Raw genomic sequence first — 19,450 nt, 5'->3', positions numbered from 1 at the left:
TAATGAAGGATGTATCAACTCACTTCAAAATGTTCCAACCAAGGTGATTCTCTTGGATCTGCCCCTTGTTGGCAGTAAGGTGCCTGCACAATTTAGTGAAGACATGATAACTTCCATGGAAGGACTGTTTTTCTCTGTGCTCTGTTTTGTTTATTTGTTTGTTTGTTTTGAGATGGAGTCTTGTTCTGTCACCCAGGCTGAAGTGCAATGGCGTGATCTCAGTTCACTGCAACCTCTGCCTCCCGGGTTCAAGTGATTCTCCTGCCTCAGCCTCCCAAGTAGCTAGGATTACGAGTGCCTGCCACCACGCCCAGCTAATTTTTGTATTTGTAATAGAGACGGGGTTTCACCAGGTTGGCCAGGCTGGTCTCGAATCCTGACCTCAGGTGATCCACCTGCCTTGGCCTCCCAAAGTGCCAGGATTACAGGTGTGAGCCACTGTGCCCGGCCTCCTCTGTGTTTGTTTTTAAGAAGAAACAAACCTTTCTCAGGAGCCTCCTCTTGAAAACCTGGGGTCACATGACCACCTATAAATCAACCCTAGCAGGAGGAATGGAATTGCCAATATAAATTTAGGCCAATCAAGATTTATCCTGATCTCACATGGGAAGGGGTAGACACTTGAACAAAATCAGGACTCCTAGCAAAAGAAGAATGGGAAATGGCTGTTAAGTAGCATCCGTGGTGATAGATATAATCCCAAAAGGCAAGTGGGAGAGACTTTTCATCAGAGCACGGAAAGTGGATTGGGACAAAGGATGTGGGTGTTTCTGGCTTAAGGCATGTGATGGAAGGGACTAGCTCTGTGATGTTTAATAGAAAACCTGCCCCAAGCTCTGAAAGTAGACTTTTTACTTTTAAAAGTCTAAGGTCAAAGGAATGCCTCAGCTCTATTCTCACCAACCTATTGGGTCATTGAGGGAACTGTTTGTGCTGGCCTTGCCTTAGGACACTGTGCTGTGAGCTTATTTCTTATACTATCAGGCTTCACCTTTGCCAGGATGGGCAGTCTCATATATAAGCTAGCCTCCTGGTCATCTCTATTTCCTAGAAGGCAGTGGGGATCTGAGGAAAACTGATGAGTCTAACCCTGATGATGGCTTCTTTTAGTTTCTCTCAGTCATCCATCCATCCATCCATCCATCCATCCATCCATCCATCCCTCCCTCCCTCCCTCCATCCATCCATCCATCCATCCATCCCTCCATCCACTCAAGCATTCATCCACTTATCCACTCAACTGTTCATCCATCCATCCATCCATCCATCCATCCATCCATCCATCCATCCATCCATCCATCCATTCAGTCGATGCCAGAAATATTATGAGAAGTTCTGGGACTACAATAACAAATAAAGCAGATGTAGTCCTTGCCCTCATGAAGGCTAAATCTAGTTGGGAAGACAGATAACAAGTAAACAAAAAAAATTCAGAGCTATTTTGAGACCAGGCCAGAAAGGAATTTGTCCTCTCTCCGCTTTTCACTAGTGTGGTTCCTTTGCCCCAGGGCAGTGTGGTGGAGAAAGTTTGAGAGTTAAATAGCCAGGCCCAAATCTCAAGTTACTGAGTGTGTCATGTCTTCAAAATGTGAGTGAGATTTTCTTTGCACATCTCAGAGGATTGCTTTGGAGATCACATGGTGCTAATGGATGTGAACGCCCTTCAAAAATGTAAATGGTTTCTAAATTTTATTGTCACTAAAGCTCGAGCTCTGATTTCCCCCCCAGAAGATGACCAGTTGGAACCCCAAGACAAAATCCTTTAAGTAGAGAGGCAGTGTAATGTGGTTAAAACAATATTGCAAGATCTCAAGACGACCAGGATTTGAACTCTGGATTAATTGCTTGAAGGTGTGTGACTTGGGCAAGCCGCTTCACCTCCTTTAGCTTCAATTTTCTGTCCTCTGTAAATGTGAAGAAGCATAAGAATGCTAGTTTCACAGGATAATTACAAGGAATCAACCAGCAAATGCATATGTATTACATAGTGCCTAGCATGAGGCACTTAGAAAAGTTTCACGTTTATTGAATTCTTACTCTACATTATTATTTTTTTTTATTTTAGCTTTGTAGAGAAAGATTTTATTTGTTTCTCAAATGATAGTTATATGGTTTATGCAATACGATGAAAAAAGTTTATGCAGATCAATGAATAAAAATGTGTATTTCAACAGTTTCTAGATCATGCCAGATGAATAATAAGTGTTGAATAATATTCAACAAAAGAAAAATCTCAGTCAACAGTTCTTAGCCTTGATACATTTCTCTCTAAAATATTGAGCAGATCATTAATCCTCAAATGCCTCAGCAAGCAACTTGTAGCATGCGCTCCCTTCAGCTCCCAGGGTCACTTCTATTCCAGAAAGCGCAGGCCTATAGCCTCTCCTGTACTGAAACTCTTAGGTACTTTTGAGTAGCTGCTGCTTCCAACTTCCATTGCCAGGATTCCATTATTTTTATCTGACTTCCCCTGGCTACCTCCAGGTCCCAAAACAGGGAAGGACACTCAACCTCAGCCATGCAGGTGAAGCTCAGGGACTGAAATGAGCAGGATTGGGTAAAGAGGAAGTGATGCAGGCGTTGTTTTAACATTAGCTTGGGCTTTTATTTTGATATCATGCTTCACAATTCGTCATAGCTTTTGGTCTAGTTCCTCCTTTACCTGCGAACCTTTAAATGAAATGTCAAGGCAGGGTGGTGACAACAGTCTAGGTATTGGTTTTAATGTACTGGTATGAAACTTCAGCCTCTTTCCTTTCATATAAAGTAGAAAGATAGGAAGTGAAATGACCACCAACATAGCAAATTAATGCAGAAGTTTGTATACTAAGCTCACTATGTCTGTTAAAAAGAAGAAATGTTACTTACCCCAGTTATGTAGCCTTGGGCAGGTTTCTCAACTTTCTATACCCCAGTTTCCTCCACAATAAAGTGGGGGTCAGAGTGATATCTACCTCATAGAGCTGTTGTGAGGATAAACTATAATTGAATGCAAAGCACTTAGAACAATGCGTGGTATACAGTAAGCACACAATGAATGCTTCATTTTAGTTAATTAATTAAAAATGTGTTGCTTATACATGCAAAGAATATCCCTGGAAAGTAATACAAGTTACTGGGTACAGTGTGAGTGCCTCTGTAAACCGGAATGGGGTCTGAGAGTTGGAGGGGGAGGAATACTCACTACTTAGTGGATATTCTTTTGCACTGCTAGGATTTGTACCCTATGCATTCATTCCTTTTCCACAAAAATGACAAAAAATTTCTGAATAGTGCCAAACCCCCCTTCATCTACATATTTACCATATTACGTTCACCAGCCCTCCTTGTCTCTGTTTTTTGGGGAAGACATTCCTCTTCCCTCCTAAATTTATCCTCGAGTGGGGGTCAGCAAACGATGACTGATGGCCCCAATCTGGTCTATGGTCTGTTTTTGTATGACCTCTAATTTAAGAACAGTTTTTACACCTTTAAAGGACTATATAAATAAAAAGAACATGCAACAGATGTTTACTATCCAGTCCTTTACAGAAAAAAGCTTCTGTAGTGCACATATAGTTTAAAAAGCTCTCATGTTAACCACTTAGATGGCTTGGTCAGAGCTGTGGGACAGTGACTCCTGGGGACCCAGCACCTAGTAGGTGCTCAATTAAGATTATGATGGAGAGGCTAGTAAGCAAAAAAATTTCTTCCTGTGGCTCTTCTTAGAACCTGGAAGCTGGGAGGGGATGTGTTGCCTCGTCCTGGTCCCCAATCTATCTTAGTAGTAAGAGGTCTTCCTTGGTTTGAGTAAACACGCTTTGTCTAAGCAGAATAGGTCTTGTTGCTGCTGTTTAATACTTGCCTTCTTTTTTTTTTTTTGGCAGGAAAGTGACATTCTGCTGGAGGGCAGGGTGGGAGAGTAATTCTGATAAAGGCCACTAGATAGAGCTACAGCTCTGAGAAACAGGCTCAGAAACTGCCAAGTGGGAGGGCGGAGTAAGTCTTGCAATTTCAGATTGCCCCTGACTGGGACAGACAGACTTCAATTTAGACTTGGCTCTGCCTCTTACCTGCTATATGACTATTGGACAATCTTAAGTCTTGATATCCTTCTTTGCAAAATGGAGATTATAATAATGCCCACCTCAGAGGGATGCTGTGAGCACTGAATAAGATAATACTGGAGAAGGCACTCTGGGAATATAGTACAAATGTGAGCTAATATAATTCATGAAAGCCTCCTCATTAGATGAGCTCAATTCCAAAACCGCAACAACCTCCTTGTTTCATAGCAGAGGGCGCTGGAGGTCGGAGGGTAGGGATGGGGAGGGGGTTCATAGTCAGCTGGACATGCGTACAAAACACTTCTCAGAACCTCTATTTCATCATCTGCAAAACAGGAAGGATACAAGAGCCCTTCTTTGCAGGCTTGTGAAGATGGAATGAGATCATATATGCCAAATATTTTGCATGAGGTCTGGAACTAAGCAGCCCTTCAGTAAATGTTATTTAAAAATTTTTTTTTTTTTAATTTCTTTTGAGACAGAGTCTCATGCTGTCACCCAGGCTGGAGTGCAATGCCATGATTTCAGCTCACTGTAACCTCCACCTCCCGGGTTCAAGCGATTCTCCTGTCTCAGGCTCCTGAGTACCTGGGATTACAGGCATGCACCACCACACCTGGCTAATTTTTGTATTTTTAATAGAGTGGGTTTCACCATGTTGGTCAGGCTGGTCTTGAACTCGTGATGTCAGGTGATCCGCCCACCTGGGCCTCCCAAAGTGCTGGGATTACAGGCTTGAGCCACTGCATCCAGTCAGTAAATGTTATTTTGTGAGTAGGTTTCTTGATGCTTTTTGTTATTCTGTCCTTAAGACCCCCTCTCTCCTCTCCTCTTCTTGCCTGTCGTCCCATTTCTTCCTTTGACCGTCTTGACCTATGGGATGCTGCTGCTATGTTTCTGTCTCCAGTGCAGCCTCCTCTCCTGAGTTATGCAGTCCCCCTACCTGGCTGTCCCTCAGGCATCTCCAACTCAATATGCTTAAAACATAACTTCTCATCTTCTCATTATGAATTTCTTTTCTTCCTCTTCTCCTGGTGCATTTAAGGCATCACCTTCCACTCGTGATTCCTGATATTCCCGTCTCCGTTACTTATAATCCATCACACCAAGTTCTGTTGATTCTTCTGTTTAAATATCTTTTCAATGAGTGTCTTCACCCCATCTCCACCCCCATTGCTCTCCCCACAATCACCGCCACAGCCTCATCTTAGCTCCTTGTTCTTTGTGAGTGCCATTTTTCTCCCCTGAAAGCAAATGCAATTATTTCCTTCCTCAAAATCCTTCCATGGATTCCTATTTCCAGGCAGATAAAGCCCAAACTTCCTAACATGGCTTATAAGGCATCTAAAAGATCTGGCTTCTACTTCTCTCCCCAACCCCGCTCCTCCCTTTCTCTGTCCTGTACTCCCAATTCGAAATATGGCCCAGCTGGACTTACGTTTAGGTCCTCAAATGACAAATTAAGCTTCTTTTTTACCTTTCAGCCTTTGCACATACTGTTCCTTCTGCTTGGAACATTCTTTCTTCCCTCCTTGTCTGCCTACCCATCTCTCTCTGGCTAACTCTAGCTCATCTTACAGGTATCAATCACCTCTTCTCAAAAACCTTTCCTGACATCTCAAGTATGAGTTAGTGCTCCCCTCCCTCGTGTCCACTGGGATCTTTTTGTACTTGCTTTAATTTGGCACCATTGCACTGTTTATCTTGTGTAATTAAATGTCAGCTGTGATGGTCACCTGACATTTGAGATATATGTCAAATTGGCTGGGTTCCTGTCCCATGTGTAGTGAGAAGCCAAATGTCCATTTAAGATTTCTATAAACCTAGAGAGCTCATGCAATAGTAGTCTCTCTAACTTTGACTTCCTGTTCCTAGTATACTCTTTTATTTTTGAGACAGGATCTCGCTCTGTTGCTCAGGCTGGGGTACAGTGGCATGATCACGGCTCACTGCAGTCTTGACCTCCTGAGCTCAAGGGATCCTCCTGCCTTAGCCTTCTGAGTAGGTAGGACTACAGGTGCTACCACAAGGTTTTTTGTTTTGTTTTGTTTTGTTTTGTTTTGTTTTTTTGAGACAGAGTCTTGTTTTGTCACCCAGGCCGGAGTACAGTGGTGGGATCTTGACTCATTGCAACCTCCGCCTCCTGGGTTCAAGTGATTCTCCTGCCTTAGCCTCCTGAGTAGCTGGGACCACAGGGGTGTGCCACCATGCCTGGCTAATTTTTTGTATTTTTAGTAGAGACAGGGTTTTACCATATTGGCCAGGCTGGTCTCGAACTCCACCAGCTAATTTTAAGAACGATTACATTCTGTAGAGATGGGGTCTCACTATGTTGCCCAGACTGGTGTTGAATACCTGGCCTCAAAGGATTCTCTCACCTTGGCCTCCCAAAACGCTGGCATTACAGACCTGAGCCACCTTGCAAGGCCCTGAACTCTTTATTGTGGTGAGGGTCTGAGTACCTCAAGGCCCCCCACTTTTTTTTGCCCCCAAGCAACCCAGATGTATAACACAGCGCCTTTTCTTTATTTCTTCAAAACATTGCTCACAGAAGACAGTTGGGTATGTAACAGAAACTACTAAAGGTCCAGAGGGATGAAGTGGAGGGATTGGTTTGCATTGTGGTTCTTAGGGATCCACCAGCCAGCCCTGCCCTGTTTTTCCCCCCACCGATTGGTTATCTCCTGAAGTCCCTTCTCACTCTCCTGTTACTCGGCTCCCTTTTCCTCCTCTACCTCCTTTGTCCTTTTTCTTCTTCTTTATTGGCTGCTCCCTCTTTCTTCTCTGCTCCTCCCTCACTCAAATTCCTATTTAATACAGAGACCTGTAGGGTCTCTTAATTTCGTAGTTTCTCTGTAGAGTGTATCTTACCTTTCCACCCCGAATAGCTTTACGGGGTTTACTGTTAAACATAGGGTATCTCTGTGGAGGGACATGTGATGTTACATAATCCCTCTGCCCTCCCTGTCACATTTTATTGACTTCTCTGTTTTTATGTGAACTCCATGATCTCATCTTGGACCATATGTCAAAAAAAGAAGAAATTGTAAAAAATGACAAACTCCATGAGAAGAGAGACCTTGTCTGCCTTGTTCTTTGCTGTATCCTTAACACCTAGAACTTGGTTGGTGCATATTGGGCTCTCAATAAATATTCGTTAAATGAATAAATGACTGAATAGGTGAATGGATGAGTGTGAGATTGCTTAGACTAAAGAATAATTCGAATGTAACTCTCCTCCCCACTTTTAGATTGCCAGATGGAGAGATTTGAGCCTAGCCTACCTAAATGCTCTGATAATCCAGGCATAAGAGCAAATCAAGTCCAGTTGTCCAATTTTTAATTCAGCGTGGCCATCACTAAGGACATTAAAATGCCTACGGTTCCTATAACTTAGTGAGAATGTAGGTGAGCATAAGACCAAGATGAGAGAAGAGGTTATGAGTCTACACACATTTTGAGATGATAGGAAGATAAGCTTCCTTCTGTAACTAAGACCAACGGAAAATATACGAGGACTCAAGGCTAAAATTTTCTTGCATACCATTGCCTTGTTGAGAAATGTGCCATCCATCCATCCATCCATCCATCCATCATTCATCCATCCATCTATCCATCCATCCATCCATCCACCATCCATTCATCCATCCATCCATCCATCATTCATCCATCCATCTATCCATCCATCCATCCATCCAGCATCCATTCATCCATCCATCCATCCATCATCCATCCATCCATCCATGCATCATCCATCCATCCATCCATCCATCCGTCATTCATCCATCCATCTATCCATCCATCCATCCATTCACCATCCATCCATCCATCCATACATACATATATCTGCCCACTCACCCATCTGCCCATCCACCCATCTGCCCATTCATCCATCCATCCATCCACTCACCCACCCAACCATCCAAGGCAATATATATAATATTGAGAAATATGCTGTAGCTTAATTGGCATGAAATTAAGTTAATATCAGTGCCTACTTAATGAAGTTATTATGAGATTGAAATGATATTATCTAGGTAAAGCACTCAGCACTGGATCTATTGCATAACAGAAGCTCAATAAATGGTAACTGTTGTTAATAGGATCTAAATACCACACTTGAATTCCATGGCCCCAGCTCTTTCCCAGACAGACATCAAACATTCAGTTCAGTTTTATTCTCCCGTATTTGAGGCAGATAAATAGGGTGAAGGAATCTGAAGAGGAAGTAGGTAGAGTCAGGCTGGATCATTGAAGAACAGAAACTGGTAGGTTGGGTCTGGGGTGTGGAATTGAGGGGAGGGCCACCTGGGACCATCCCCCTCTAAAAATATTGCTAGAAGTCAGTCTCCAGATGACCCTACTGTAAAGGGTCATCCATAAAGAGCATCCATGAGGGTAGTCAGGAGGCAGGAACACAGGCAGGATACAGGAACATGATATAGGCAAACACTTCTCCACTGAGACAGCTGGTCAACCCAGGCCCAGCCTACCTCAGGGCACTGTAGGGCCCGATGGGTATGTTGATCCGGCTCTGCAGCCAGTTGATGTAATCCTCTTGAGGCATATGAATGATGTGTTCTCGCACAAACTGTGGGGCAGACACAGTGGCAATCTCAGAATTTGATCTGAAAAGTAGACTCTACCTTCCCTCCCTCCCCTCAAGATCCTGGAAGATATGTGATTGAGACTGGTGGCCCCAGGAATACCATTCAGGCATTCATAATCTTGGAGCATCAGATTGGGGTGGTCCTTTGGGGAAGAGGACCCCTTTCCAGTTTCCTGGCTCAGCAGACTAATTTTAAGACCCTTCTTGTTGCTATTGATGGAAGGAAATTTGGGGAGGACAGGAAGTCCCAGCTATCTGCATTTTTCTTTCTTTTCTACTCCTTAATATCTTTTCAAACAGTTATTTGTCTTTAAACGTTTTTGGTTTGTAAATCCCTTTCAGAATTGATGACAGCTATGGGCTTGCTTTCCTGGAGAGGGTTTAAGACACACAAAAGGAAGAGTTTCATGTAGACCCCCATATCCAGGTTATTAGAAGTTCTGTGATGTTGGGTGGCTGGCAAGATGGTGGAATAGAAACAGCTCCAGTCTGCGGCTCCCATTGAGATCAACACAGAAGGTGGGTGTGTTTCTGCATTTCCAACTGAGGTACCTGGCTCATCTCATTGGGACTGGTTAAACAGTGGGTGTAGCCCACGGAGGGCAAGCTGAAGCAGGGTGGGGTGTTGCCTCACTCAGGAAGCACAAGGGGTTGGGGAATTCTCTCCCCTAGCCAAGGGAAGCCAGGAGGGACTGTGCTGTGAGGAACGGTGCATTCTGGCCCAGATACTATGCTTTTCCCACGGTCTCTGCAACCCGCAGACCAGGAGATTCCCTTGGGTGCTTACACAACCAGGACCCTGGGTTTTAAGCACAAAATTGGGTGGCCATTTGGGCAGACACCAAGCTAGCTGCAGGAGTTTTTTTCTCATACCCCCGTGGCACCTGGAATGCCAGTGAGACAGAACTTCCTCTCCCCTGGAAAGGGGGCTGAAGCCAGGGAGCCAAGTGGTCTAGCTCACTGGATCCCACTTCCACGGAGCCCAGCAAGCTGAGATCACTGGCTTGAAATTCCTGCTACCAGCACAGCAGTCTGAAGTCAACCTGGAATGCTCGAGTTTGGTGGGGTGGGGGTGTCTGCCATTACTGAGGCTTGAGTAGGCAGTTTTCCCCTCACAGTGTAAACAAAGCCACCGGAAAGTTCGAACTGGGCAGAGCCCACAGCAAAGCCACTGTAGCCAGACTGCCTCTCTAGATTTCTCCTCTCTGGGTAGGGCATCTCTGAAAGAAAGGCAGCAGCCCAAATCAGGGACTTATAGATAAAACTCCCATCTCCCTGGGACAGAGCACCCGGGTGAAGGTGTAGTTGTGGGTGCAGCTTCAGCAGACTTAAACGTTCCTGCCTGCCAGCTCTGAAGAGAGCAGCAGATCTCCTAGCACAGTGCTCAAGCTCTGCTAAAGGACAGACTGCCTCCTCAAGTGGGTCCCTGACCCCCATGTCTCCTGACTGGGAGACATCTCCCAGGAGGGGTCGACAGACACCTCATATAAGAGAGCTCTGAATGGCATCAGGCAGGTGCCCCTCTGGGACAAAGCTTCCAGAGGAAGGAATAGGCAGCAATATTTGCTGTTCTGCAGTCTCCACTGGTGATACCCAGGCAAACAGGGTCTGGAGTGGACCTCCAGCAAACTCCAGCAGACCTGCAGCAGAGGGGGCTGACTGTTAGGAGGAAACCTAACAAACAGAAAGGAATAGCATCAACAAAAAGGACGTCCACACAAAAACCCCATTTGATGGTCATCAACATCAGAGACCAAAAGTAGATAAATCCATGAAGATGAGGAAAAACCAACACAAAAAGGTGAAAATTCCCAAAACCAGAATGCTTCTTCTCCTCCAAAGAATCACAACTCCTCGCCAGCAAGGGAACAAAACTGGACAGAAAATGAGTTTGACAAATTGACAGAGGTAGGCTTCAGAAGATGGGTGATAAGAAACTCCTCTGAGCTAAAGGAGCATGTTCTAACCCAATGCAAGGAAGCTAAGAACCTTCAAAAAAGGTTAGAGGAATTGCTAACTAGAATAACCAGCTTAGGAGTCCGTTCCAAGATGGCCAAACAGGAACAGCTCCAGTCTGCAGCTCCCAGCATGATCAATGCAGAAGACAGGTGATTTCTGCATTTCCAACTGAGGTACCTGGTTCATCTCATTGGGACTGTTTGGAAAGTGGGTGCAGCCCATGGAGGGTGAGCCGAAGCCGGGCGGGGCATCACCTCACCTGGGAAGCACAAGGGCTCAGGGGATTTCCCTTTCCTAGCCAAGGGAAGCTGTGACAGACTGTACCCGGAAAATCAGGACACTTCCTCCCAAATACTGCACTTTTCCAATGGTCTTAGCAAATGGCATACCAGGAGATTATATCCCACACCTGGCTTGGCAGGTCCCACACCCATGGAGCATTGCTCACTGCTAGCGCACCAGTCTGAGATTGACCTGCGAGGCAGCAGCCTGGCAGGGGGAGGGGCATCCACCATTGCTGAGGCTTGAGTAAGTCAACAAAGTGGCCGGGGAAGCTCGAACTGGACAGAGTCCACTGCAGCTCAGCAAGGCTTGTTGCCTCTGTAGATCCCATCTCTGGGGGCAGGGCATAGCTGAACAAAGGCAGCAGAAACTTCTGCAGACTTAAACGTCCCTGTCTGACAGCTCTGAAGTGAGCAGTGGTTCTCCCAGCACAGTATTTGAGCTCTGAGAATGGATAGACTGCCTCCTCAAGTGGGTCCCTGACCCCCGTGTAGCCTAACTGGGAGACACCTCCCAGTAGGGGCTGACTGACACCATACAGGTGGATGACCCTCTGGGACGAAGCTTCCAGAGGAAGGATCAGGCAGAAATATTTGCTGTTCTGCAATATTTGCTGTTCTACAGCCTCTGCTGGTGACACCAGGCAAACAGGGTCTGGAGTGGACCTCCAGCAAATTCCAACAGACCTGCAGCTGAGAAACCTGAGTGGGAGAAGGAAAACTAACAAACAGAAAGGAATAGCATCAACATCAACAAAAAAGACATCCACACCAAAACTCCATCTGTAGGTCACCAACATCAAAGACCAAAGGTAGATAAAACCACAAAGGTGGGGAGAAACCAGAGTAGAAAAACTGAAAATTCTGAAAACTGGAGCACCTCTTCTCCTCCAAAGGATCGCGGCTCCTTGCCAGCAACAGAACAAAGCTGGATGGAGAATGACTTTGATGAGCTGATAGAAGTAGGCTTCAGAGGGTCGGTAATAAAAAACTTCTCCAAGCTAAAGGAGGATGTTCGAACCCATTGCAAGGAAGCTAAAAACCTAGAAAAAAGATTAGATGAATGGCTAACTAGAATAAACAGTGAAGAGAAGACCTTAAATGACCTGATAGAGCTGAAAACCAAGGCATGAGAACTACATGAAGAATTCACAAGCTTCAATAGCCGATTCAATCAAGTGGAAGAAAGTGTATCAGTGATTGAAGACCAAATTAATGAAATAAAGTGAGAAGAGAAGTTTAGATAAAAAAAGAGTAAAAAGAAACAAACAAAGCCTCCAAGAAATGTGGGACTATGTGAAAAGACCAAAGCTACATTTGATTGGTGTACCTGAAAGTGACAGGGAGAATGGAACCAAGTTGGAAAACACTCTTCAGGATATTATCCAGGAGAACTTCCCCAACCTAGCAAGGCAGGCCAACATTCAAATTCAGGAAATACAGAGAATGCCACAAAGATACTCCTCGAGAAGAGCAACTCCAAGACATGAAATTGTCAGTTTCACCAAGGTTGAAATGAAGGAAAAAATGTTAAGGGCAGCCAGAGAGAAAGGTTGGGTTACCCACAAAGGGAAACCCATCAAACTAACAGTGGATCTCTCAACAGAAACTCTACAAGCCAGAAGAGTGGGGGCCAATATTCAACATTCTTAAAGAAAAGAATTTCAAACCAGAATTTCATATCTAGCCAAACGAAGCTTCATAAGTGAAGGAGAAATAAAATCCTTTACAGACAAGCAAATGCTCAGAGATTTTGTCACCACCAGGCCTGCCTTACAAGAGCACCTGAAGGAAGCACTAAACATAAAAAGGAACAACTGGTACCAGCCACTGCAAAAACATGCCAAATTGTAAAGAACATTGATGCTAGGAAGAAACTGCATCAACTAATGGGCAAAATAACCAGCCAACATCATAATGACAGGATCAAATTCACACATAACAATAGTAGGCTTAAATGTAAATGGGCTAAATGCCCCAATTAAAAGACACAGACTGGCAAATGAGATAAAGAGTCAAAACCCATCAGTGTGCTGTATTCAGGAGACCCATCTCATGTGCAGAAACACACATAGGCTCAAACTAAAGGGATGGAGGAAGATCTACCAAGCAAATGGAAAGCAAAAAAATGAGGGATTGCAATCCTAGTCTCTGATAAAACAGACTTTAAATCAACAAAGATCAAAAGAGACAAAGAAGGCCATTATATAACAGTAAAGGAATCGATTCAATAAGAAAAACTAACTATCCTAAATATATATGCACCCAATACAGGAGCACCCAGATTCATAAAGCAAGTCCTTAGAGACATACAAAGAGACTTAGACTCCCACACAATAATAATGGGAGACTTTAACACCCCACTATCAACATTAGACAGATCAATGAGACAGAAAGTTAACAAGGATATCCAGGACTTGAACTCAGCTCTGCACCAAGCGGACCTAATAAACATCTATAGAACTCTCCACCCCAAATCAACAGAATATACATTCTTCTCAGCACCACATCGCACTTATTCCAAAATTGACCACATAGTTGGAAGTAAAACACTCCTCAGAAAATGTAAAATAACAGAAATCACAACAGTCTCTCAGATCACAGTTCAATCAAATTAGAACTCAGGATTAAGAAACTCAATCAAAACTGCACAACCACATGGAAACTGAACAATCTGCTCCTGTATGACTACTGGGTAAATAATGAAATTAAGGCAGAAATAAAAATGTCCTTTGAGACAAATGAAAACAAAGACACAACGTACCAGAATTTCTGGGACACATTTAAAGCAGTGTGTAGAGGGAAATTTATAGCATTAAATGCCCACAGGAGAAAGCAGGAAAGATCTAAAATCGACACCCTAACATCACAATTAAAAGAACTAGAGAAGCAAGAGCAAACAAATTCAAAAGCTAGAAGAAGACAAGAAATAACTAAGATTAGAGCAGAACTGAAGGAGATAGAGACGGGAAAAAACCCTTCAAAAAAATCAATGAATCCAGGAGCTGGTTTTTTTTGTGAAAAGATTGACAAAATAGATAGACTGCTAGCTAGACTAATAAAGAAGAGAAGAGAGAAGAATCAAATGGATGCAATAAAAAGTGATAAAGGGAATATCACCACCAATCCCACAGAAATACAAACTGCCATCAGAGAATACTATAAACACCTCTATGCAAATAAACTAGAAAATCTAGAAGAAATGGATAAATTCCTGGACACATACACCCTCCCAAGACTAAACTAGGAAGAAATTCAATCTTTGAATAGACCAATAACAGGCTCTGAGATTGAGGCAGTAAATAATAGCCTACCCACCAAAAAAAGTCCGGAACCAGATGGATTCATAGCTGAATTCTACGAGAGGTACAAAGAGGAGCTGGTACCATTCCTTCTGAAACTATTCCAATCAATAGAAAAAGAGGGAATCCTCCCTAAGTCATTTTATGAGGCCAACATCATCCTGATACCAAAGCCTGACAGAGACACAACAAAAAAAGAGAATTTTAGACCAATATCTCTGATGAACATCAATGCGAAAGTCCTCAATAAAATACTGGTAAAGCGAATCCAGCAACACATCAAAAAGCTTATCCACCACGATCAAGTCGGCTTCATCCCTGGGGTGCAAGACTGGTTCAACATACACAAATCAATAAATGTAATCCATCACATAAACAGAATCAAAGACAAAAACCACATGATTATCTCAATAGATGCAGAGAGGCCTTCGACAAAATTCAACAGCCCTTCACCCTAAAAACTTTCAACAAACTAGGTATTGACGGAACATATCTCAAAATGCTAACAGCTATTTATGACAAACTCACAGCCAATATCATACTGAATGGGCAAAACCTGGAAGCATTCCCTTTGAAAACTGGCACAAGACAGGGATGCCCTCTCTCACCACTCCTATTCAACATGCTGTTGGAAGTTCTGGCCAGGGCAATCAGGCAAGAGAAAGAAATAAAGGGTATTCAATTAGGAAAAGAGGAAGTCAAAATGCCCCTGTTTGCAGATGACATGATTGTATATTTAGAAAACCCCATCGTCTCAGTCCAAAGTCTCCTTAAGCTGATAAGCAACTTCAGCAAAGTCTCAGGATACAAAATAAATGTGCAAAAATCACAAGCACTCCTATACACCAATAGCAGGCAAACAGAGAGCCAAATCATGAGTTAACTCCCATTTACAATTGCTTCGAAGAGGATAAAATACCTAGGAATCCAACTTACAAGGGATGTGAAGGACCTCTTCAAGGAGAACTACAAACCACTGCTCAACAAAATAAAAGAAGACACAAACAAATGGAAAAACATTCCATGCTCATGGATAGGAAGAATCAATATCGTGAAAATGGCCGTACTGCCCAAGGTAATTTATAGATTCAGTGCCATCCCCATCAAGGTACCAATGACTTTCTTCTCAGAATTGGAAAAAACTACTATAAAGTTCATATGGAACCAAAAAAGAGCCCGCATTGCCAAGTCAACCCTCAACAAAAAGCACAAAGCTGGAGGCATCATGCTACCTGACTCAAACTATACTATAAGGCTACAGTAATCAAAACAGCATGGTACTGGTACCACAACAGAATTATAGACCAGTGGAACAGAACAGAGCCCTCAGAAATAACATCACACATCTACAACCATCTGATCTTTGAAAAACCTGACAAAAACAAGCAATGGGGAAAGGATTCCCTATTTAATAAATGGCGATGGGAAAACTGGCTAGTCTTATGTAGAAAGCTGAAACTGGATCCCTTCCTTACACCTTATACAAAAATTAACTCAGGATGAATTAAAGACTTAAATGTTTGACCTAAAACCATCAAAACCCTAGAAAAAAAGCCCAGGCAGTACCATTCAGGACAGAGGCATGGGCAAAGACTTCTTGACTAAAACACCAAAAGCAATGGCAACAAAAGCCAAAATTGACAAATGGGATCTGATTAAACTAAAGAGATTCTGCACAGCAAAAGAAACTATCATCATAGTGAACAGGCAACCTACAGAATGGGAGAAAATTTTTGCAATCTACCCATCTGGCAAAGGGCTAATATCCAAAATCTACAAGGAACTTAAACAAATTTACAAGATAAAAATAAACAACATCATCAAAAACTGGGTGAAGGGTATGAACAGACACTTCTCAAAAGAAGACATTTACACAGCCAACAAACAAGTGAAAAAAAGCTCCTCATCACTGGTCATTAAAGAATAGCAAATCAAAACCACAGTGAGATATCATCTCATGCCAGTTAGAATGGCGATCCTTAAAAAGTCAGGAAACAATGTTCATCCATCCAATTACTCATTCAGTCTTTCAAATGATAGTTATTGAGCACCTACTATGAGTTAGGCAGTATTCTGGCAATCTGAATACTGAATAACTCAAACAAGTTTCCTCTTCTCCTCAACGAGACTTGATTCTAAACAAGGAGACAGGAATCAGTATAATAAATATATATCCTAGAATATAAAGCAGTATGAGAAGCCCAAAATATATAATGGATGATCAATTTCATCTTCAAAATTTTCCACAATGAGCACATATACAGCAAGGGGTGAGGGATTTTTTAAAAAAGAGATCCACCTGCCTTAAGACCTGATCACATCTGAACCATCTCCTTAGGTTAGACCTAAGGTAGATTAGACCAGGTAGGTTATTCAAGGATGGATTCCAAAACTACTTTCACATTCACATAACACTGAAATACACAAAGCTTTGACCCAACCTTGATCATTAATCAAAGAGATAGAAAATACACACACACACACACACACACACACACAAAAACACACACCATCTTGGGTGTGAGAGCCAATTGTGTGAGAGTAATTGGATGAATGATCATTAAAAAGTCAGATGCTGGAGAGGATGTGGAGAAACAGGAATGCTTTTACACTGTTGGTGGGAGTGTAAGTTAGTTCAACCATTGTGGAAGACAGCGTGGTGATTCCTCAAGGATCTAGAACCAGAAATACCAGTTGACCCAGCAATCCCATTACTGGGTGTATAACCAAAGGATTATAAATCTTTCTACTATAAAGACACATGCACACATATGTTTATTACAGCACTATTCACAATAGCAAAGATGTGGAACCAACCCAAATGCCCACCAATGATAGACTGGATAAGGGAAATGTTGCACATATACACCATGGAATACTATGCAGCCATAAACAAGGATGAGTTCATGTCTTTTGCAGGGACATGGATGAAGCTGGAAATCATCATTCTCGGCAAGTTAACACAGGAACAGAAAACCAAACACATGTTCTCACTCATAAGTGGGAGTTGAACAATGAGAACACATGGACACAGGAAGGGGAACATCACAAGCTGGGTCCTGTCAGTGGGTGGGGGGCTGAGGGAGGGATAGCATTAGGAGATGACGGGTTGATGGGTACAGAAAATCACCATGGCACATGTATACCTATGTAACAGACCTTCATGTTCTGCACATATATCCCAGAACTTAAAGTATAATAATAATAATAATAATAAAAGTTCTGTGATGTTCTCACTAGGAAAAGAGCTTGCTAAATTTTATTAGGGCTGTGAACTCACCTCAAATAAAAGAGGAGCTCCTAGTACTTCCTCTTCTTACCCATGCAGGGACTAGCTTTTCCAAGTCTTCCATAACTTCAAGTGGATGTTGGACCCCAAAACTGGTGAGTAGGAGGTGGAAGTTGCCCTAGAGTTAGTTTTGGCCTAACCTGCTAGAGTCTTTCCTGAAGGAGCCTCACAGGTCATGGGGAGTAGAGTCTTGGCATTTGAATTTGTCTACAAGGTCATCCCCCTCCTTCCACTCCTAACCTTGCCCTCATTAACACACCCACGTCATTCTGTGGAAGGGCCCGCCTGGTATGAAAATGTCACATGCTCCATAGCCTGTCAAGGCCTGGGAATTTGACTTCTTTACCAGGAGGAAGGCATTGAAGGTCCTGTTAAAATGAACATATGCCATCCAATGAAATTAAAGAAGTGACTTCATTAACCTCTTACTGTGGAGTCCTTGTATTGCTGATGCCTTTTGACAAAGTACCAGGAACTTCTTCTGGTGATAATGGTGAATGACTACTGAAAACTGTTTAGTGGCTCCTAAATTTTTGTCTTGACCTTCAAAGGTCTGCACAGACTGACCTCTCCAATCCCCTGGGAACTATGCACTCCTTGTCTGCTTCCCTCCACACTCATTGACTGCCAGCGAGTTCTCCCAACAAGTCAAGTCGTGTGCTGCTTTGGGATCTTTGCATACACTGTCTTCTCTTCTTGATCTGCTCTTTCCCTTTCTCTTCATGGTGCCGTCTTCTCATGGTTCAGATCTCGCCTTAAAAGTCACCTTCCCAGTTGCCTGAGTTAAGGTAGATCCCTTCTAACTTACTTACATATGGGGCTTCTCAAACTGTATTGTGCATATGAGACACTTGGAATCCCATTAAAATGTAAACTTGGAGTTGGCAGATTGACTTGAAGCCTGCAATTCTGCATTTCTAACGAGCACAGGTGAGGTCCATGCTGCTGGTCCATGGACCACATTTTTAGTAGCAAGATAAAGGACTCCTTATGATTACTGCCCATTTTTTATGCCACCCCAAAGCCTCTGAGTTTCCAGGGGGTACCATTTACATAGAATATAATCTCCCTTGCAGTTGGAGTTGGGCAACCAGGTAATGGAACAATCCTTCTCCTATTAGAATATGAGCTCCATAAATGCAGGGGCCTTTGTGTCCCCAGCACTTAAACAGTGCCTGAGTGTTGAGAGGTGATTGAATGAGGACATCTGAGACACTGTGGAGGGGAGGGAGGTGGTGGTTACCTCAATAGCCACAGCGATGTCAGGGGAACACAGTTCCCAAATCCTCAGATCCTGCAGCACCTTCAGGAGGACGTGGGGTCGAATCCGCAAGTCCAGGTTTTCTCCAAACTTCTGCAGTTTCACCAGGATCTTTTTGGCAGGGCGGAAGTTCTTTAAATCCTCTGGCAGTTTGGACAACAGATCAAAGTACCTTCAATTCCAAGAGGAGAGGGCAAGTTAGGAAGCTGCTGGAAGATCTGAGCACCTACGGCCATCCATCTCTGCTTTGTCTCTCTGCTACTCTGTGATGTCTCCAGGGCAGCAGGATTCTTTATCTAGGGGCCTTTCCTCTGTGGCCCACAGATCAGGCACGTCTTTACTTTTAGGGGTAGGAAAAGATGGAGAATGACTTGCATTTCATTACAAAATAAAACAAAGGTACGATTTCAAGGGATGTATTTGTAATTTTTCTATCAGACAATGTGAAATGTTAGAAGAAAGGAATGGACCTTGGGATCTGAAACTTCTCTCTTGAGGGTTAATGAGGTCAGAGTGGGTGTACACACATCTATGAGATGTCTTCTAGGATGCAGGAGGCTCTCACACCCAAGCTGGTGTGTGTGTGTGTGTTTGTGCGTGTGTGTATATATTTTCTATCTCTTTGATTCATGATCAAGGTTGGGTCAAAGCTTTGAGTATTTCAGTGTTGTGTGAATGTGAGAGTAGTTTTGGGATCCATCCT

The 19,450-nt window shown here is 43.2% G+C and overlaps 1 protein-coding gene and 1 long non-coding RNA gene across 4 annotated transcripts in view; one reads left to right on the top strand and one right to left on the bottom strand.

The window, feature by feature from the left end:
- Positions 1 to 19,450, top strand: part of LOC107001043 (uncharacterized) — a 202,781-nt gene that overhangs the window by 52,087 nt on the left and 131,244 nt on the right. The window lies entirely within an intron of this gene.
- CCDC60 (coiled-coil domain containing 60) overlaps positions 8,210 to 19,450 on the bottom strand; it is a 205,132-nt gene continuing 193,891 nt past the window's right edge. The window contains exons 13-14 of the mRNA XM_028829958.2: positions 18,730 to 18,919; positions 8,210 to 8,637 (exon numbers count right to left, since the gene is read on the bottom strand). Coding sequence (XP_028685791.2) covers positions 8,536 to 8,637; positions 18,730 to 18,919 — 292 coding nt within the window. The 3' untranslated portion in view covers positions 8,210 to 8,535. The remainder of the gene's footprint in view (positions 8,638 to 18,729; positions 18,920 to 19,450) is intronic.

Source organism: Macaca mulatta, chromosome 11 (genome assembly GCF_049350105.2).
Source record: "Macaca mulatta isolate MMU2019108-1 chromosome 11, T2T-MMU8v2.0, whole genome shotgun sequence".
NCBI lineage: Eukaryota > Metazoa > Chordata > Mammalia > Primates > Cercopithecidae > Macaca > Macaca mulatta.
Note: the sequence above shows the minus strand (reverse complement) of the source record. Positions and strands in the feature narration are given on the sequence as shown.